The sequence below is a fragment of the Juglans regia genome, chromosome 14 (genome assembly GCF_001411555.2).
Source record: "Juglans regia cultivar Chandler chromosome 14, Walnut 2.0, whole genome shotgun sequence".
Lineage (NCBI taxonomy): Eukaryota > Viridiplantae > Streptophyta > Magnoliopsida > Fagales > Juglandaceae > Juglans > Juglans regia.
Window position 1 is genome coordinate 17,663,384 of NC_049914.1, and position 21,965 is coordinate 17,685,348.

The 21,965-nt window shown below is 36.2% G+C and overlaps 1 protein-coding gene and 1 pseudogene across 2 annotated transcripts; both read left to right on the top strand.

Annotated features, from left to right (window-relative positions):
• Nucleotides 1-3,586: 3,586 nt before the first annotated feature.
• Nucleotides 3,587-4,074, top strand: LOC109014049 (annotated as a pseudogene).
• An 11,040-nt stretch (nt 4,075-15,114) lies between these two features.
• Nucleotides 15,115-18,999, top strand: LOC109013995 (protein BUNDLE SHEATH DEFECTIVE 2, chloroplastic). 2 transcript variants are annotated; one of them, XM_035684970.1, is made up of 4 exons: nt 15,115-15,473; nt 15,761-15,797; nt 18,051-18,080; nt 18,595-18,999. In XM_035684970.1, exons 1-4 carry the CDS (start codon nt 15,174-15,176, stop codon nt 18,645-18,647), a joined length of 420 nt encoding a protein of 139 aa, XP_035540863.1. In that variant the 5' UTR covers nt 15,115-15,173; the 3' UTR covers nt 18,648-18,999. The 2 variants fall into 2 exon arrangements, with proteins under 2 accessions (XP_035540863.1, XP_018851835.1); XM_018996290.2 differs by having other exon boundaries at nt 15,116-15,473; nt 18,051-18,134.
• Nucleotides 19,000-21,965: the final 2,966 nt, after the last annotated feature.

Sequence of the window (21,965 nt, forward strand, 5' to 3'; positions counted from 1 at the left end):
AATTACACTAATCGCGGTAAAATATCTATACTTTCGCTCAACTAATGGTGCTTAATCTTAGAGTTTTAATCACAAATTACCTCTCGGTCTTATTATGATTCAATAGATCGAACAATAATTAGTTAGAAAATTGCAAGCATTAAGAACAAGAAATAAACACTCAATCATGGAAATATTGAAATAAAATAACTTAGAATATAAATTGTGTATTCAATGCTAGACTACATCAAAGCTCTAGAAAATAAAATTAGTTCATAATGAAACTGAAAAGAAAAACAATAAAACTATTGTTCTTCGTTGGAGTTAGTTGATGAAGCATGCAGCTCTCGCCTCTGCTCCCCAGATCCGCCTCCTTGAAAGAAACTTAAATGACAAACTCAAAATTATTGAAATCTAAAACTCAGACTCTCTAAAAAACTCATAACCCATAACTCTTAAAAACTAACTCTATTCATCCCATAAGACGAGATTAAATAAACGTTAAAACTCAAATCCGGAAACAAGATAATTGTGGCTATAATCTAACCTAAAGATCTGAAAAATAGTTTCTAAAGGTAAAAGTTAACATAAAAGGAATTATCTCGAGAATAACAAAATTATCTAAAATGGAAGATTCAGTGATACGCAGCTTGATTTACGGAGTTCGGAAGGATTTGGTGGTCAGCAGATTGATTGCGGAACTTGGAAGGGTCCCACTGGGTAGATGTCGTGTGTGTTGAATATAACTGGTCTCCTCGCCTATCAAGAGGAAAGACTCCCTACCGAGATGATAGAACCCTCTCACCAACTGAGAGGAAGGACTCCCGATCGCGGTGATAGAACCCTCTCACCAACCTATCGAGCGGTGAAGCTGCCTACCTTTGCTAATTGTCGCCCACAATGTCTTTAGACTAGTCACCCAATCTAGTTGCCTGAAACCTTGCACTAAGTCTTCTCGCCCAGAAGGTAAAATATCTCACTTATCGCCTAACCCTTATCATGAATTCTAGTCGCACATCTCCTCGGTTCTCTTTAGATCTCGCTGTCTTACATCGGTCTGGATCCACAGTCTCTTCCTTTGTACCAAAATGCTCTCATTTCGCATTAAATATTCTCATTCCTTCAAATCCAAGTAAATAAAGAAAAATATATAAAAATAAAATAAAATCAATAAAATTGAAGGAAACTGACACTTTCATAATTAAAAGAGTAATAAAAATCATATAAAAATAACACTTATCATTATGTTTGTATTTGTTTGTTCATATGATGAAAATATGGTCATGAAAATATATGAATCTATTGACTTAACATGTTACAAAGCTCGGGTTTAAAAGGTTATTAAGTGCTAAAGTCGGATTAAGTCTTTAATGGTATGCAAGTAGGACAAAAAATCACACTAAGTGAAATGTGTAGTGTTTTAGGGGTCTCGACATTGATGAGTTTCTCATAGTAGATGCACAATTCACAAATTTCTAATCTCATAAATGGATTTAGAATACCAAAATATATCAGGTTTGTAAAGTTTGGTAAAAATTAAGGCTGAATTGAAATTATTGAAAGTTTAAGGGCTTATTTGTAAATTCTAAAGAGTTGGCAATTTTGCAAATAGTGCTCTAGTAATATTAGATTTCGATTTTTATTAGCTAATGAGATTTCCTAACCATGGTGTATCTCTCATTTCAGCCCGCTCAATTTTTAAACACAAGAATTTTTGTAAGTTAGCTTATAACTTATTTTTTGTGTATGATATCATGTTAGATAGTAAATTCCATGCAAAATGAATCATATTTTTATCTAAATTCTTGTTATATTTACAATAACTATGTTATGTCATGATGTCATTTGTTATAAGTATGAATATCTATCAAATAGCACGAAAATTTCTCAAGAATCATATGAGTCTGTCACAATTTTTGAGACAAGCATGAAAAGTTAAGCATTTATAACGACCCAAAATGACATGATGGGGGATTATCCTAGTAGAACTCTCTTGTCAATTCTGAAGTGAATAAAATAGAGTGGAATCCCTTAGGTTGACAAAGAACCGTCAACAGGCTTTGAATGAGATTAAAATATTTTCGAAGTGAAGTCAAAAAGCACCTAACGCTGGTGGGTTCGCAAATGAATAAAATACTCATGGTGTAAGCATTTTGCTCTGTATGAGTATCTGTGATGAAATTAATGAAGTAATCATGGCGTAGGCATTCTACTCTATCTGAGTATCTCTGATAACATACTCACAGCTGGTGGACAGACCTATGATGTAATGCGGTAACCAGCATGAGCACATGGTTTATGGGGGAACTGTGGGAAGTTGGTCAATGTGACCCCTAACCCCCTCTTGGGATTTGATGAAGCTTGAAGAACATCGGGATATGCAACACAAGATCACTTACTCCAGTTCATGACAGTTAAAGATGTAGTGCACATAGCATGCATCTAACATCAGTATTCACAACATATAATTTTTTTCTTTGAATAATACACAATATGCCAGAAAGCATCCTTACATTTCATTCATATACGCATACTCAAAAGTAGCATCATTAGTCCAACCAGTTTTCAAACAAATAGACATTGTACTAGAGTTGGAACCAATGTTTTGAATACCGTATCGGACATCGTACCAGTCAAGGCACTGGAACGAAATATTTCGGTACCGGTACCGTTTCGAGATAGCGTTTCGGGATAACGTTTCGGGATAGTCGATATATAAATAAATTATATATATATAATTTATTGGCAGGTACAGGCCGAAATTTAGTCCGGTATGGCCGGTATTTTAGTCGGTACGGAACAGATATAGTACCTGTACCGGCCGGACGGCCGAAACGAAAAATTTCGATCGTACCGGCCGGTATGGTATGAAATTTAAAACACTAGTTGGAACTCCTTATTACAGACTAAAAGAAATCTAGTCTACATGCTAAGCCACTCATACAGCTCAGTTATCAGTACCAAAACCACATGAAAAAATTGAAGTGTCATCCCCATTAATTCCTTGAGGCTCATCCCCGATCTACTCGACGTCATCCAACCTATGACATGGTGCTCCATCGGGTCTTAGCACATCTCCTACCATTCGAGGGGAAATGGTAGTTGTAACTACTGCAATGAGATTTTTAAAATCTCAGCAAGTAAAGATCTTAAGCTACCAACAATATAAAATAAGCATGCATAATAATAGTAAATGCATGTATGCTTCATGACATGGACTAGAATATGCATGATATGACTTGAAATTAACATGATTGGACATGGACGTGGCATGCTGGTTCGTGTAACTAAAATCATGCATCTTGATTTAGAAATGAGAGTACTAAGGTAGCTCGCATGCCGGCAAAACTATAATTTCCCACAAGTAGAGTGGTAAATTTATAATTTAGCTGTAGGACAGTAATTTTCATGTTTCTATGAATTTAGTGAGATTTTTTAACCTTTAGAAATATCTCATTTCAATTCACGATCTTTTTAATCTCGCTTATTGTTACGCAATGCTTTCGCTTTACGCGAAAAATTTGTTAGTAAGCTTCTAACTTAGCTGCCCAATTGCACTGTTCGTGTTTGTGCCTTCTTCGCCCCAGTGCTATACTCAGCTCGCCGATCTTCAACTACCAACATGGCAGACAAGGCAGTGACCATCAGATCAGGAAGTTCATGACCAACAGACTCCTCTCCATAAAGCAATTCGTAATTGATGTTCTTCATCCAAGGAGACCCAATGTTTCCAAGGCTGAGCTGAAGGAGAAGCTGTCAAGGATGTATGAAGTAAAAGACCCAAACTCGATCTTTGTTTTCAAAGTCCGGACTCACTTTGGAGGTGGAAAATCAACTAGTTTTGGTTTGATTTATGATTCTATTGAGAATGCAAAAAAATATTAACCCAAGTACAGGCTCATTAGGAATGGACTTGATACCAAGATAGAGAAGTCGAGAAAGCAGTTGAAGGAGAGGAAGAACAGGGCTAAGAAGATCCGTGGAGTAAAGAAGACAAAGGCTTCAGATGCTGCCAAGGGTGGAAAGAAGAAATGAGTTTTCATAGGTTTTGTGTTGATCTTAAAGCGTGATTTTCAGTAGTGGTTTTCCTTCAATAGCAATATTTTTTAGTCAGTTTTTTTTTTTTTAAATGAAAGCTCTTGGTTCTAGTGTTAAATGTTTTTCGTTTTCTGATGTTTCATTCTAGTGTTCGACAGTGAGTATTTCATGAAGCAGATTTTGAAGTTTTGAGTAGCATCACATTCTAGTAAATTTGCATTACAATCAGATGTGGAATCCAAAGTCCATGCGGTTGGTCTTTTAGTGATGCATTTAGTTTTCCATGGTAAAATGAACCCGTTTTTGTTTGGGTTTGAAATATTATAATCTAATCCCAAGTTTGGCAAAAAAAAAATCTTCTAACTTACTCTCAATGTATTTACGTATGTATGGTGGTAAGGTTGTACTTTCATTATTAACTATTATGAATTGTTATAATTTGTCATGTCATGTTATTTATTAGTGCATGAGTATCTATTACATGGCATGAATGCCATGTTAATTTTTAGTTATATGATTACTATGATTATCATGTTATGTCATTCCATGTCATTATAAGCATTGATCATGAACATTTATCACATGTCATGATTATCATTTTATGAAGAATAAGAGTCAGTCATGAAATATTTGAGTCAAGCATAAAACATTCAACATTAAGACCATTAGATATGCCTGGTACTGTGGTCAAGGCATACATGCTTCCGGGTACAACGTTGAAGGAGTTGAATCTGTTGTAATGAAAAAAGCGTACTCATGGTGAGCCTGAGATATGCTTTGCTGGAGTCAGTAGAGGGAGAAGGGGGTTCGGTGTGCAGGACACATTTAATTGTGCCAATGTGAGGTATTTTGTTCAATTTTTGAAATTATTTTATGAAATAACTTTGTGGATATCTGGTACCAAATATACTACAACGAACATATACTTCGACGAACTCTTAGGGCTCTATGACCACTTGCAACATAGTTGTGTTGACACTATGGGATTGTTGAATGCTATGGCTATGATGATGAAATTCAAATATTGGGGAGAATATTGAGAAGATAAATATATTATTATTTGTGGTTGTGATCCTTGACCCCCGATATAAACTGGTTATTATAGAATTTTGGATTAGGAATGTCATCGGGGATGAGAAGGCTAATGAGTTTATTAGAGAGCTGAAAAGTGATATTGACGAATTATATAGCCATTACCACAGTAATGATCAATCTTCAACCGAATGTGGTAGCGCCTCACGCCTGACCAGCTCGACATCTTCCATAGATGACACGCATGCATAGAGTTAATTTGTTTTGATGCGACCGTATCATCAAATCCGTACATCGAGAAATATTATGCAATGTACGTCTAAGGCTAAGTATTATTTTATGGAAAATGTCGAGGCACCTAGTGATGCATTTCATTTATTAACTTGGTGGAAAGTTAATTCTACCAAGTTTCCAATCATTTCCTGAATAGCCTGGGATGTATTAGCTATTCCTATCACTACAGTTGCCTCTGAGTCAGCGTTTAGCGTTGGAGGTCGCGTATTGGATGCTTATCGGAGTTCATTGGCATCGACCGGCCCCCATCCTCGACCTCCATTCTCTTGAACGCTCTTTGGTACTTCTGCACCACATCCAACATTAAGTATGTAGAGTTCCATCAAGTCAGAACATTCAAGCTCAACATACTAGAAGATGAGATCTTAAGTTGTTCGACTATTGTCTTAAACTTTGCAAGCCTTTGAGGGAAGCCCTCACATATCTCACAAGGTTGTAGACTTTGGTAATGGAATCATCAACCTCTTTCACAAGCCAAGTCAAGCCATACCTAAAGCTCTCTGCCATAATGAAATGTTGTTTCTTCTTGGACAAGTGAGAAGCTAATAGAGTGTGTTTGTTTCTCATGCATGTATGGCGAAGTGTCATTGATTGGATAGATGCTTGCGTTGGCTATCTATCATCTATTCCCTTGATGATATAAGACACGGTTTAAATGGACATTAACGTCGTAATTAAAGTGTGGGGACCAACCCTAATCCTCATGTCATGTACAACTAGCATATATGTCTTTACATAAAAGACCGAACCCCACAAATTCCAATGCTTAAAATTAAGAGTTATTCTATTCTTAACCTATTCTATGGCCATAGATTTTTTGTTCTTATCCTTAAATCAGACTCAAATAAATTATTGCAATTTGATCTTCATCAAAATTCTACTCACAACTTGCAGCTCTCCATAAGGTAAAAAAAAAGCACTTAAAAAATAATGGCTAGCAACTAACTGGATGTCAATCTTATAAAATCTTATAAAAATGATCAAAACCTAGAAAACCCTCTTAAAAGTCTATGCATTACCACTAATCTCATACAATGACCTTATACTAATTTCCTTTTTTTTTTTCTAAGAACCGAATATATTATTTGAAAAGTACATTAATATGTATCTAATTTTGTGGCAAGTAGATGTAATTTAATTAGAGGACAAGAGGTCATTATTTGCAAATCAAATTTTAATATGTATAGCCATTATACACGGAATCGAAATTGGGAGAAAAATCTTCGAAATCGAAATTCCACAATAGGGCAACAAAATTAGGCATCGTTTAAACAACAGAATCACAAGTATCATTAAATTAGATTTACAAGTCATGGCAACAAAATCCCCAAAATTTAGGAACCCTAAATTTCAATTTCATCACAAATTCAACACCAAATACCAATTGCGAATCAAACAAATGGAGGATGTAATATACTTACGGCGTCGTGAAGGCTGAAGGGAAGTAGTCTACAGTGGGGCTAGGCTCGCAACAATGGCATGACCATGGCAAGCGATGTAGAACGTACGAGAAGAGAGAAATAGAGAGAGAACAAAGAAGCCTTACAAAAGAGTGAGGGGGAGAAGGGAGTCTAGCATTCTGGACCCCTGTGTGAAGAAAACGATGTTGTTCCACTTAAAATGGAATTGCTTCATCTAGTTAGGTTTAAAAAAAAATATATGTAAAATGGCGTCGTTTTACATATGATTTTAAAAAAAATCGAGTTCAGAGCTCATCTAACTCCGAACTTTGACTCCAACTCCAACATGAGATTTCAGAGGTACTTGACTCTAACTCCGACTCTGAATTTCTACTACCTTGACTCTGTCAGAATCGAAACTGGAGTACAGGTTGACCGGAGTTAGAGGTGGCGAAGGGTTTGCACATCCCTACGGTCTACCGAATCTTGAAAAATGGGTTTTTGGGAAAGTGTGGTAGGGGAAGGTAGGGGTTGTCGCCACCTGATAGAAGCAGAAGCCGAGGCCACCAAAGCCTATATGCGTCGAGTGTGTAGATTGAAAGAGGAGGGGAGACAACTAAAATGCCAGCATCGAAAGAGTCGTGCCATTCAAAATTTCATTTTTCTTAGATCCATTGCTTGATTTTACTTGCTCTGCTCCCAAAATGCAAAGAGACATTAGAGGGAAGATCCGGGTTCTCTGGGCAAGCAACACCAGAACGAAGGTTATCTGCCTCTTGGCAAGAAAATCCCTTCATTTGGATCGAATATTATCGAAGTTAGAGACTACAAATAAAAGTGTCTAGTTCAGCCAATGAAGGCAATCTTGGAAAATAACCCATATGTACTAATCCGACTGGTCAAACCGAGTATTTATGGAGAGTCGCAAGATACGGCCAAAAAGCAAAGAAGTCGTCGTTGCCATAGTTTATCTTTAAATCCCTTGTTGCCTATAGTGGAGATTGAATTGAATGAAAATACTAGAAATTAAGCAATCAATTGAGCTTAGTGATGCTTCCACGGTATCTCCTCTTGTTGAATCTCTATCACTTTCCTTCGGTTCGAGAGGCGACTGCTACAAAGTTAACTACTAATATTCCAAAGCCCAATCTTTAGGGTGTGTAAGTTATTCACACTCATTTCGAGAAAGGTAGATAAATTTAGGACCTAGATAAAAATGGGAGTACATGGAGTTTGCACATTCTATGATTGTAAAATATCATAAACGCAACTTCTCCAAGAAAACTGCAAGATTTCCTTTCTTGGGTTTCCTCGTTCTCACTGCCTAGGGTTGCTGCATGGTAGCAGCAGCCGCCCCTCTGGTGTCTACTCCACCACCAGGGAATTCTGTTACGACTATATCCTATGCTCAAGCGATGTCGAAGATTTCTTCTTCCTCCACTTACAAACTACCTATGCGGTTTCCTGTGGATGTTGATGGCCAACCGAGCTTTGTCTTGTCAGAGGCAGAGATGACTAGGGCTACGGAGAATTTTCGTTACGCACTGGTTTTGAAATTTCTACGCTCACGTCTTTCCCTTGATACCATTCGGCTTGCAGTGCTTAAGAAGTGGGGCTTGCTGGAGATCCCTACCATCAGCTTCATGGATGCTCACCATGTATTTATTTAATTGAAGTTTGAACGTGATTTTATCCATGCATTACGAGGGAAGGGTGAGTTATTGAGGGGTGCATCTTTTGGTTGTTCCACTAGACGAAAGAGTTTGAATTAAAGAGTGAACCCACTACGGCGCCCCAATGGATTTTCTTGCCAGGCCTTCCTCTGCATTTGTACAGGATTAACTATTTGCAGATTTTGGCATCAAGATTCAGACGGTTCTTGGGTACTGAAAATGCGACTATGAACAAGACCCGTGCTTCGGGTGCAAGATTATGTGTAGAGGTGGATCTTCTTGAGGAACCAATACAAGGATTCCCTATAGTTGTCTCCAGTGTTTCAAATATCGTACCGTACCGGCCGGTACGACCGAAATATTCCGTACCGGCCACTATTCCTGTACAGGTATTGCATATGTTTCGTACTGGCCTATATTTTGGTTGTACCGACCTGTATTTCAGCCCGTACCAGCCGATATTTCGTCCTTTGATTTTATTTTTTTTCATTTTTTCAAACTATAAGCTCATTTTTTCAAATTGTATTTATATATAATTTATTCGTATATAGACTAGTATTTTGAAATATAATTTTTATATATAATTTATTCATATATCGATTATCCTGAAACGGTACTGGTACTGAAATATTTCGTTCCAGTGCCTTGACCAGTACGACTTCCGGTATGGTATTCAAAACATTGGTTGTCTCGGCGCACAAGAAAATTTGGCAAGAGATACAATACGAGAAACAGGGGTCGTATTGTAAGCGGTGATGTCGTCAAGGCCATACGGAGGTAGTATGCCGTGTTGAGGTCAAGAAGCAACAACGGGATGATTGTGCAGCTCCGAAGAAAGTAAAATAAGATACCAAAGAGGAATGGCAAGTTGTACAAGCGGTGCCTAGTAAGGAGCAGGAGGATCAGCAAGTTGAAGTGCCCCTAGTGTTCCAGAACCACTGGTTATTGTAGAAGAGCCCCTTGATGGCCCTAGTATAGATCACATAGTGCAGGTACGGGAGGAACCTTCGGCTAGTGGATTAGTGGAGATTGTTTCAGAACTCAAAGGAAAGGGGGTTGTTGGTGGTGACTCGGTTCAATGTGAAGAGGTGCAATTTGAGGAGGTGCGATGTGAGGATGGACAGTTTTTGGCGCAAGCAGGTTCAAATGATGTGCAGAAGGAGTCTCTTGGTGACCTTGCATGTGATGAGTTGTAGATGGTTCTGGGTAAATCTTTAGAGAGGACGTGGGAGGTTACGGGTGATATCGCCATGCAAGAGGGAGTCTCGTTGGTTCGACAGTTTGCGGAGGGGCACCAGGATCTGGTATCTGAAATGTTAGCACTAGAGAATATTGCCACAGTGGCTGTCGTAAATGATGCATATAGTTCGGACCAGGAAGAGAGTGAACCTTGCCATAATTTGGACAAAAAGAAGGGTTATGGCTCGGATTCAGGTTGAAATAATCTGGTGTCTGCTATGAAGAAATCAATGAGCCAGGAATTACGTCACTCTCGACAGGTTAGTTCTTAGCTTGCAAAACTGGATGTATGATTGAGAAGATTTTGGTGTGGAATGTGTGTGGATTGTGTACATACAAGAGAAGATTAAAACGTCTAGTTAAGAAGGATGAGGCTCCCTAGATAGTAGTAGGGGACTTTAATGCCATTCGAGATGACAGTAAGAGGATAGGTGGTAACCCAAGGTCTTTATCGGCTATGGCTGAATTTAACTCATGCATTCATAATTATGGGCTCGTGGATATTGGCTTTAGTGGCTGTAGAATGTCAGTGTAATGGTCATAGAGGAACATCTAGATGATGGGCACACTTTGATCGGGCACTATCGAATACGGCCTTATTCCAATGGTTTCCGAAATTTCATCTTGAGTACCTTAATCGTAAGTCATCAGATCATTGCCCTATGTTGATATGTTTTGACAAGGAAGTGAATTCTTATGGTCCTTCTGCATTCCTCTTTCAAAGCATGTGGTGTACACATGAGAATTTTAAGATGTGCATGGAGGATGTTTGGAGGGCAGAGGTAAGTGGTAGGGGGCTAATTCAATTGGCTGCCAATGCTTAAGAATCTGAAAATGGTTCTGCGTACATGGAACAAGGAGGTTTTTGGCTGAGTGGATTATTCCATTAAAGCCTTAGAGGAATGCATGGAGTTTCTTGAGTTCAAGCTTCAGGATGGTTTCCAGTCGGACTTGAAGCATGAATATTTAAGTACCAAGGCTGAATTGGAGGTGTGGGAAAATAGAGAGGAACTGAGATTAGCACAGCAGGCAAAAAAGAAATGGCTTGAGGAAAGAGATCGTAATACTAAGTTTTTTCATGTCTTTGTAAATCAACGCAGGAGAGCATTGACTATTTCTAAAATGACCCTTCCTAACGGGGTTAGTTTGGATTCACCAGAAATGGTTCACAATGAGGCGGTTAAATTTTTTTAGGAATTCCTTACGGGAGAGGGCCCTTCTGTGCGGCCAGATTTAATGGGTCTAGTATCTTCAGTGATGAATGATGAGGAGAATATTTCTCTTTATCAAGAACCAACTGAGGAGGAGGTTTGGAGGGCTTTATCTTTAATTCCAAAAAATAGTAGTCCTGGGCCAGACGACTTCGGCTCAGTTTTCTATCTAGAGTGTTGGGATATAGTTAAAAGGGACGTGGTTGAAGCTGTTGGGGATTTCTTTTAAGGTACGCTTCTCCCAAGGTTTTATTCGACATCTTTTATTGCTTTCATTCCTAAAGTGCAGGATCTGCGAAGCTTTGATAAGTTCAGGCCTATTAGCCTGTGTAGTGTTGCTTGTAAAAATGTTTCAAAAATCCTTGTGAATCGCTTGGCTAGTTTGCTTCCTCACATGATCTCATGGGAGTAAGGTGCCTTTGTCCCGAGACGTAGTATTTTTGAGAATATCACACTAGCACAAGAAATGGTTCATTCTCTTCATCGCAAGAGTAATGGAGGTAATGTAATATTGAAGATTGATATGACAAAGGCATACGACCGAGTTGATTGGTCTTTCCTATGCTCGGTCCTGAAGGGTGTTGGCTTGTCTGAAATGTTTTGTGGTTTGGCGGAGGCTTGTATGAAGGCCCCTTGGTTCTCGATCATGATGAATGGAACATACAAATGTTTTTTCAAACCAACTCGGGTCTACGTCAGGAGGATCCTCTTTCTCCATATTTGTTTATTATCATGCAGGAAGTTCTCACTTGATTATTGCGAAAGGATTTTTAGGAAGGAAAGATTGGCTCGTATTATCATCCTCGAGGAGCCCCTTTAGTGTCTCATCTTCTATATGCTGATGATCTTCTTATTTTTGCCAATGGGGAGAAAAGATCAATTAAAATGCTATTACTAGCTTTAGAAAAATATTCTTCTTGGTCTGGATAGTTAATTAACAATGAGGAGTTGGCTCTATTTTTGTCCAAAAAGGTTAATTTGTCCAGGAAGTGTGGCCTTCTTAGAATGACAGGATTTATGGAGGGTACTTTTCCAACTACTTACTTGGGGGTGCCCTTGGTGATGGGGCATCTTACGGCTAGAGCCTTGGAATCTTTGGTGACTAAAATTCAGAACAAGGTTTGTGGGGTGGAAATTAAAAATTCTATCTCAAGGTGGTCGCCTCACCTTGCTTAGGCATGTGTTGTCTTGTATGCCGACACATCTTTTGGCGGTGCTTAATATGCCTAAGGTTCTTCTCATTAAGATAAATTCTATTCTTTCGACTTTCTTCTAAGGTAAGTATAATGGAAAGACAAAAAAGATGTGGGTTTCATGATCTGCTATTTGTAAACCGATCAAGGAAGGAGGCTTAGGAATTCTAGATTTTAATGAAGTTCAGCAAGCTATGCATATGAAATTTGCGCGGTGTCTCCTAACTTTAGACAATCTTTGGACCCGGTTCTTCCGAGCTAAATACGTGAAGGAAGGCCATATTCTTTTGGCGGTTTCACGTGTAAATGGTTCATGATTTTTGGAAATCTATAATGCAGGTTTTTCCAGAGGTTTATGATCATTCTAGGGTGCGAGTTAAGGAAGGAAGAGTCTTTTTGGCATGAACAATGGTTGTCGAGTGGACCTCTAAATGTTGATGTTCATAATATTATAAATTCTAATCTCCAAGTCAAGGACCTCTAGGTTGGTATGTATGGGATGAATCTACCCTAGTAAATTTAATTGGAGAAAATAAAACTCTTGAGGTAATTCGGTCGGTGGTGACAGGTAAGGAGGGGTCGAATGTTTACAACTGGGAACTGAATCAAGATGGTCATTTTTTCATGTCTTCTGCCTGGGACATTATACGGATTTGAAGGGAAAGCTATCCATGGACGAATTGGTTCTGGCATAAACTCATTCGTAGACGTGTGGTTGTTTGTGTTTGGAAGGCATGGTTCAAGTGCCTCTGAGTGGATGCTCTTTTTATAACTATGGGTATTAATCTTGCCTCACTTGTGATTGTTATACGAATGGAAGTTCTGAAAATTTGGATCATGTTCTGTGTTCTGGAGATATCGCTACGGCATTTTGGAGGAAGGCCTCGACGGCATTGGGTGTTCGGTGCATGACAGCTTCATCATGGCTTGCACATATTTCCTGTTGGTTCAACTATGCTAAGCGTGCATCCTAGCGGGGTGTACTTGTAGGCTTGCTTCCATGTTTGGTTACTTGGAGACTGTGGGCAAGAAGGTGTAAGGCTAGAATGGAGGTGACTTATGAATCGGCAGAGGAAGTATGGATTGTGGCAAAGTTTTGGCTTAGCCAAATTTCTGAGAATATGTCTAAGTGTAAGAGGCTTTCTTCGAGAGATTATGAGATTATATCCGCTATTAATGTGCCTATTAAGCAGGTTCGTGTGAGCTAACCCCATGTGATGGTGTGGAGAAAACCAACGGCTGGGTGGGTGAAGTTGAACGTTGACGGGAGTAGTAGGGGAAACCCGGGACCTTGTGGAGGGGGTTGGAGTGATTAGTGATCATTTGAGGAATGTCAAGGTTGTCTTCTCGGAACACTTGGGTATGGGCACTAATAATGCAGCTGAATTAAGGACCCTACTGAGAGACATCATGGTTTGCAAGGAGTTTGGCTTCAATCATGTGGAGATAGAGTGTGATTCTGTGTTAATTGTTCACTGGTTGACTTCGGGTGCCTGTAATGTGTGATACCTCTAAGACTATTGGGAGTTGTTGCTTGAATGTCTAGAAGACATGGTTTTTTTCGTTTCACATATTTTCCATGAGGGTAATCCAATTGCCGACTTCTTTGCTCGTCAAGGGGAATTTGGGATCACGAGGACGTATGGATCAGGTTCTGACTTTTTAGCTTGTGCTGTGAGGGCCATGATCCGACTGAATAAGATTGGTTTTCCTTCTATAAGGTAGAAATATTTTGAATTGTTTTATTTGTGTGTGGTAGGAAGTTAGATGGTTTCTTGTTGGGCTTGGTACAGGATGATTTTTATTTTAATTTGTTTTGATGCATGGGGTTTTTTTGTAAATTCTAAATGTCCGTCTGTTATCACGGTATTTCTCCATCATAAGTGAGGGTTTATTAATAGACTTGGAATGTGGCTGCTATGTGGGTGGCTACCGACTCTTCTTAAAAAAAAAAAAAAAGTAAATATCATTTTTCTTAGATATAATTCTCGAAGTCTAAAACAAACACTTCAAAAAAGAAAGTATGACCCATAAAAAAAAAGAATTAAATTTTTCTAAATAGATTTCACGTTTTTTCAAAGAGTTTATCCTAGACTTAATCAGCAAAGACTCCTGTCTGATTTTACAAATAGTTTCAATTCAATTCATCTCATCTCATCTTATATCATATTATCTCAACATTTAAACACTATTTAAATATAAATATTTTTAAATTTTTTTCATCTAATCATTATTTAATCATTACCAAATCATTATAACTTTCTCAAATTTCTAAATAAAATACAAAAATACAAAACAAAAATTATATTAAAAAATTATATATAACAATATTTTAAAATTATAATTTTTTTATTCTATTTTTCTCTTTCATTTCTCAAAAGTTTATAAAATATCTTAACTCAAATTATTTTATTACTATTTACAAATTATCTCATTACTATTCACGTATTTTCGATCTTATCTTATTTCATTTGTACCGTAACCAAACGAAATATCACAAATAATTTTTTTGAAAATAGTCTTACGAGTTTTTTGGTAGACTTTGTCAAAATGGATGGAATTCGCAGAAAATATATTAGGATTGAAAAAATGTTAGAAATATAATTTTATTATATTTGTAAAAATAATGGGCTCTTTCAAAATATACATGGAACGAAAAGTTTTGTTAAGATTTTATTCTTTAGATTTTGCCACTTTTTTATTTTTATGTGTTTGCACATAGCAAATGACCAGATGATTTTTAAAAGCTTAAAAAATAAATTATAAAATAAATTGTAGTAAAAGAAATGATAAAAATTATTTTAAGGAAAATATTTTAATTATAAAATAATTACATACATATAAATTTATAAATTGATGTGACTTATTATGGTATGTCAGATTGTAAAGTTATTTTTATTAAAAAATAAATTTTATAAATTTTATAAAGTGATATCAATTTATAACTTTATTTTATATAATTTTTTTTAATATCCGTAGCAATTCTCTTATTTTAAGATGTTTGGAAATTGGATCTAAAGTGAAATTATCTGGAAAAAAAGAAAGAAAAGAAATTATGATAGAAAAAACAGAAAACAAAGCTAAGCGCCACAGAATCTTTCTTCTGTTCTATCCATGGCGACACTCTCATGCTCTCTCCACCCACTATCTTCTCTCTCTTGTTCTTCTTCGTCTTCTTCAACGACATCCCTTACAACCACTCATTCTCTTCCACAGCAATCCCCAGCTAAACCAGAAATCCTCGCCCAGTCCCGCTGCTCGTCTAGACTACCCAGAGCCATTCCACCATCAAGGATCTTCGTCCACCCCGTTCTGCTCTTCAGCGGCTTCGATAGCCCATTGGATACCCAAACATTGCTTGCCACTATCAGTGTCTTGGCCGCCATTGCTCTTTCTCTTTTTCTTGGTCTAAAGGTGACAGTTTCTGCTCCTTGAACTTCACGCAATTCTGGGTTTTGTTTGTTTTCGGGGAAACTTGATATTTTCCCAAAACGAATCTCTTACGCTGGCTACATATGTGTAAATGCTGACAGACTCACATCTAGGAATACATACCTACATATTTTCTGAGTAAAAGAACATTGTTTCAAAGAATGTATCGGACGAAATGAAAGGCCTATGGTGTGAAAATTTCGCGGTTTAAGTTCTTGAATATCATGGGGCTGATGATTTATTGTTGGGTTTTTTTTTTTTTTTTGCAGGGAGATCCTGTGCCGTGTGAGCGGTGTGCTGGCAATGGTAATTACTTTTCTGTACTTAGTCTTCTTTTGACATGAATTTTTTAAGGAAGTGATCAATGTTGATTTCCAATTAACTGGACATGTCTGCAAGGTGCTGTTGTCTCTCACTCTATGGTTTAATATGTATTTCAGTGTGTTTTTCCCACCCTGCGGTCTCTGTCTTTCGTTCTAATTGTACCTTTGGACATTAGTAAATGGTGGTGGTTCGGATATAGTCACCTCGAGCGGATATATACACAATATTGCATTCATTCTTGTGGAACGTATGGGCGATCCAGCAAACCTTCTAGGACGGGTCCAAAATACTTGTGAGAAAGGTACCCACCATATATTCTGGTGGAAGCTTTGCACATCTTGCTTTCAACAATGATGTCCATGTTTTAGACAATGACCAGAATTTAACAAAGAAAGAGGTGGTCTTGTTGGACTTACTCTGTTGTTGAAACAATTTTGTAGTGGGTTTAGTGTACATGGCTTAGACAATGCTTCTACTGAAAGGTAGTAATTTAGTCTCTCGTCTCTAAATGCCTAGAAAGTTTGTAAATCTGGTCTAAATAATCACTAGAAAAATGTGCTTATAGGCAAACTGGAAGTATGGACTTTATTAGGCCAGTCAATTAGCTTCCACTTGGCCATTGGTCTGATGGAACTTCTCACCGTCCCATGGGGGCAGTTGGGGTAAGGCTGTATGGATCCAGGGATCGAATCACACTGACTGTGTATGACTTCAAAAGGTGCGTAAAAAATCCAGTCAATTAGCTAAATCATAGTAAGTACTAATCTATTATCCATTTTGTATCAGCATCTTATTCTAGTCTGTGGAGGTAAATCCATTTCCTTCTAGTACGCTTTAGCAAAAAAATCTAAACGATAGTGACTTCACTTGGAAAAAGGAAGCACACTTTGTTGAGTTCCATCATGTTGATAGCAATGCATGATGAGATCATACTTTAATAATCACTTGAACTTCCATGGGGATTCTGTGGCGTTTTCTTGAAGGTAATATTATAAGGTCTTGAGGTGTGAATCTGTGCATTTTAGAGGTATTAAGAGCACCAGAAGTTTGTTATTTTAGGAAGAAAGAAAACATTATGCCTGATAAAGCACAAGATGGGATAATGATCACAAAGTTGCTAATGTGATACAAGATGATTTCACATGCAGCCCTACTGTGTTGCTGAAGAGAACTCACTGAAATTAATGTGACATGGACCACTGATTGGAAATAAGTTGTCGTCTACCACCTAGGCAAAGCAACCTTATGGTGAGACTAATTAGCTCTGGCATATTTTGCTGCAGCACAATAACCTGAACTCTCTCTGGGAACTGCATATTATTAATACATTTGTGCAATTTTTAACTCTTATTAATTGTAGCCATTTGACATAGAAAAGAGAAAATCATTTTAGTTTTGCGAAGTATGCTGCAATTCATTTTCAAGGTACTTTCTTGTGTTCCTTTTTTTATGGTCTAGGAATCACTCAATGTACTTAAGACAACTGCAAACATGCTAGAACTTATCTCTTGTATGCATCCAGTGTACTTAGCTATGCCTACTGACATCAATAAATCTGTCAAAAGAAAAAACTTGCTAGAATTAGGGATTACTAAACTACCAATCTGACTTGACTGTAAAAGAAAAGTAAGCATAATAGACCTTGGCTGCATACCTCATGAATTATTATTTCTTTAAGCTGTACATACATCATCATTTAAAATGTCGTTTTGTGGGAATTTGTTTTCTTTTTAGTTTCTTTTTTGCCCAGTATTCTGTTGTCTACTCTTACAGCCGATGATCTTTTGCTTCCTTACTCATAAGCACAACTAATCCTCTGTGTATGACTGTGTCTCCCAGTTGGACTAATGCTGGACATCCAGAAATTGGATAGTTCCAAGCATAATGAATTATCATGATGGATTTATGAGCAGTTTGGAGAGTATACAGTGGATTACTATGCTTTACTTTGTTGATTATTGCTTTGTTATTGTATAAATGTGCATTTCAAACTACTCACCGCCCCCCAAATAAATGATGTTCATCAAAACAGTTTTTTATGGTCCTGTGTTCTATAATTTTCTTCATGTTTTGGTCGTTGAAAAATTTCACTTTGTTTGTCAATTTTCTATAATTCTTCCTCTTATTGTCTCCTTTCTGCCTGTAGTGAACTATGAAATTTACAGTGACCCATAAATTTTGTATTTGGTGTTCAAGGAAAATAGCATGTTTGTAAAAGTGCTTTCTGATGGGCAGGTGGCACCAAATGTGTCTTCTGTAACAATGGTAAGATGAAGCAAGAGATGGGTATGGTTGATTGTAAGGTGTGCAAAGGTGCAGGTATTAATTTCTGATGTTCAGATACATCTGAAATAGATTAGATGATTGGGTTTTTTAAAATCAAATATTAGTTAATTTCCCCGTTTGCATTCTGTATAAGTTTGAATGGGTTACTTGAGTATGCTAATTAAGCATTTTGATGAAGTCTTTGTTATCAAGTGTCTCAAACCATTCAAGGATTTTATTGGAACATCTTTCTACTTATTGTTATGTAGCCTTCAGTTTTAAATGATCAATCCATGCATTCAGATGCAATGTGAAACTCCATGGAATGACCTATTTTCATGTGTTGTTAGAAAAGAAAATCATGCAGCTATTCTATTAGTTTTTAGTGACAAACAAGATGGTGCGTTAACCTCAAATCTTTAAGCTCGCAATTGCTGCTTATTTGTTTCATGTCATTTAATATCAACTTCTCTTAGCCTTTCTTCTCACACTTAAGCTAATTGTCTCCCTGTAGGATTGATATTTTGCAAGAAATGTGGAGGTTCTGGATATTCTAAACGGCTTTGAGCTTGTTCAGAAATATTTTTTTTCCCTCTCTCTGGCATTGTTCTGAGGTTTTTTTTATTTCCTTTTCTCGATTTCCAATCTGTAAGATTTTTCCTAGCTTCTCTCTTTCATCCAAATCCTTGATTTCATTATTCCTTTTATTTCTTACTTTTCTGAATTCCCTCCTGCCCCCTTTTGTCTATTGTCATTGCTCTTAACTGATTGGAAATTGGTGACCAAGTGAAGGAATGAAAAGTTGTAAATTCTGATGTAAAACTTTATTTTCTTTTTTGATCATTAATTTTCTAGGACCATCTTGTGGTGTCTTATGATTATGAATTTATTATTCTATAAGTTGAAGATATTGAGTAGCTAATTTTTTTTTTCTTCATTCTTTCTATAAACTTGTCCAGCCACAAGATTTACGTTTGGTTACGCAGTTCAAATGAGATGAGATGAAATATTTTGTTGAAAGTTAAATAAAATATTGTTATAATATAATTTTTTAATATTATTTTGATTTTGAGATTTGAAAAAGTTGAATTGTTTATTATATTTTATGTGAGAGTTTGAAAATGTCGAGATGAGATGAGATATGTGTAACCAAACCAGCCCGAAAGTTATTCATTAGTACTTGTGAAAGGAAAGAAAAATCGTTGAGGAATAGAATCTATATCTTCTTGTGATCCTGCTCATGCAATGGACACAAGGTAGGGAAGTTGAGGCTTTGTTTGATGCTATGATGAATGTCTGGGCAGTTTAAACTCTACCTTGTGATGTAACTTTTTGCTCGGATGGTCAGCTGTGGCAACCAAGAGCAAACAAGAACATAATCGGTTAAGCCGGCTTAAAAACGTAGGAAAAATCGTGTACGATCAAATCTTTCGAAAACTTTTATGGGTTCGCAGGTGTCAAATTAAACAAAAACAAAAATGAATTAATCTTAATTGAAACATGTAAATTTTATTTAAAATGGGACTGATGTGGCAGCCTTGTGGCATGCCACATGGCACCCCCCAAGCCCTCTTGAAAAGCCAAATGTGTGAGGCTGAGTTTTCTTGTTTGTTTTTACAAATTCTCTCATCTAATTATTATAATTTTTTTAAAATTTTTACATAAAATAAAATAAATAATTCAATTTTTTAAAATTTTAAAATAAAAATAATATTAAAAAAATATATTATAACAATATTTTGTTCAACTTTTAATTTTAATCTCAACTCATCTCATCTCATATGTAAAAACAGAAGCAAGCCCCTATCCTAGAATCTTGACAAGTGTCCACTAGGACATATTGACTTGGCCAACTTTTCTTTCTAATTTTCTCCCCGAACCAGATTAACTGCTTCCTCATCTTCACTTCTCTTTCCTTTTTTTCTATCTATGTTAAATTCATATTTAGTTTGAGTTAATCAAGATAATAAGTCAGGTTGATGATACATTGGAAAGATTATTATAACACTCCCTCTAGAATTAAGAAAAATGCTAGTTTTGGGAAATAGAGAAAGACGTTTTTCCAACTCATCTCATCCGATCATTATAATTTTTTTCAAATTTTTATACAAAATATAATAAATAATTCAATTTTTTTAAATTTCAAAATAATAATATTATTAAAAAATAATATTCTAACAATATTTTATTCAACTTTTAATTTTCATTTCAATTCATCTCATATGAACTCACTATCTAAATTTCACTTAAAAAAAGATTTAGGAGCTAGGCATAGAAGTTTCCTAATTTATATATATTATATAAAAGATTTAAAATAGAATCAACGGAAGCACTCATTAAAATGTTTAAGATCTTGTGCTTAGAAAATCAATTAAAAATAATTGAGATAAACTAGAAATTCTCCAAAAATAACTAGACCTTTACCTCTTCTCCATAAGCCAAGTCCCGTGCTACACTTTTATTCTATTCTAGATCATCACTTAGGGTGGTTAAAACATACAAAAATTAATTGAATGCTCGGTAAGAACCAAGTCACAATAAACATAATAAGCAAATAGAGTTTTCGATTGTAAAAAATCACACATATTCGTGCATTTCGTCACGTTACCCTTTTCATTCTTTTCTCTAGTCCACATACTATTAACCTTGGTGTTTTAGGTTTAGCTATCTTTATACCCGACTGGTTTGGGGCACAAGACAAAACATAAAATTTTCATCTCATCATTACACATTTTTCAAATCCTCATACAAAATATATTAAACAATTCAACTTTTTCAATTCTCAAAACAATAATAATATTAAAGAATTATATTTTAAACTTTTAAACAAAATATAAAATTCTAATAGAGTTTAAAATATAATATTTTAATATTATATTAAAACATGAAATCAATAATAATAATGTTAAAACATTATATAGATAATATCAAATTATCTATATATATATACATATGTGGGAAGCTCGAAATGTCACACCTCATATCCTAGTGTGAACCCTGTTAACATGAAATTAACATGAAATAAATAATAATATGAACTTCAATGCAAAAAATCTCCCAAAGAAAATGTCCTAAACACTATGCCATCTCCAACCTCCATTTGAGATTTTAACATAAATTAAAGCGTCAAGATGTACAACATAAGTTAACATATTCTCATTCATGACAGATAATATGCAATATACCTAGTATGCATATAACAATATACAATAATTGCAGCAGAAAAAGTCTTTCGACTTAAAATATGTACCAGAATAAGCTATGATTCTAAAAAAAAAATTTATACCATTAAACATGAAGTATGTTGCACAGGCAACTAGCCAGCACAAAATATATACAACCCAAAAACCGTAACATATTGTTTGGGAGTAGTGAACTCCTCATACACAAACTTCAAAATGGAGACTTCACTTAGTTTCTGCTAATCGATTTTGTCCAGGCTTGTTCGTTCATCTTCATGTCGACCTAACACAACTTCTACCATTTCGAATGAAAATGGTAGTTGAGACTACTACAGTGAGATTTTTATAAATCTTAACAAGTTATACTACTAACATACCAACAGTTTACAAAGCATGTATAACAATAAACATGGAGTGAACGCATGAATTTGCTTTTAAAAATAATAATGTCGTTGTCATCAGAATTTCATTTCATGCTTACTTTCATAAAACATTATCATCGGAATTTCATACTTCATGACATGCTTGCTTTCATAAAACTTCATTCATTATTGTTCTTATTCTTACAGAAGGTCAACGCCTCACAACTCCCCATAAAACCGTGTGCTCCTGCTGCTTACTGCACCACATCATAGGTTCTTTGATAAGCTATGAATATGTCATAAAAGGAATAAATACTCAGGAAGATCGTAATGCCGTCACC

Excerpts from the sequence above, each read along its gene's own strand:
- LOC109013995 (XM_018996290.2), top strand. The coding sequence starts at position 15,174 with ATGGCGACACTCTCATGCTCTCTCCACCCACTATCTTCTCTCTCTTGT. Across the intron at positions 15,474-15,760 it reads CTCTTTTTCTTGGTCTAAAG|GGAGATCCTGTGCCGTGTGA; the intron begins GTGACAGTTTCT and ends TTTTTTTTGCAG. Across the intron at positions 15,798-18,050 it reads TGAGCGGTGTGCTGGCAATG|GTGGCACCAAATGTGTCTTC; the intron begins GTAATTACTTTT and ends TCTGATGGGCAG.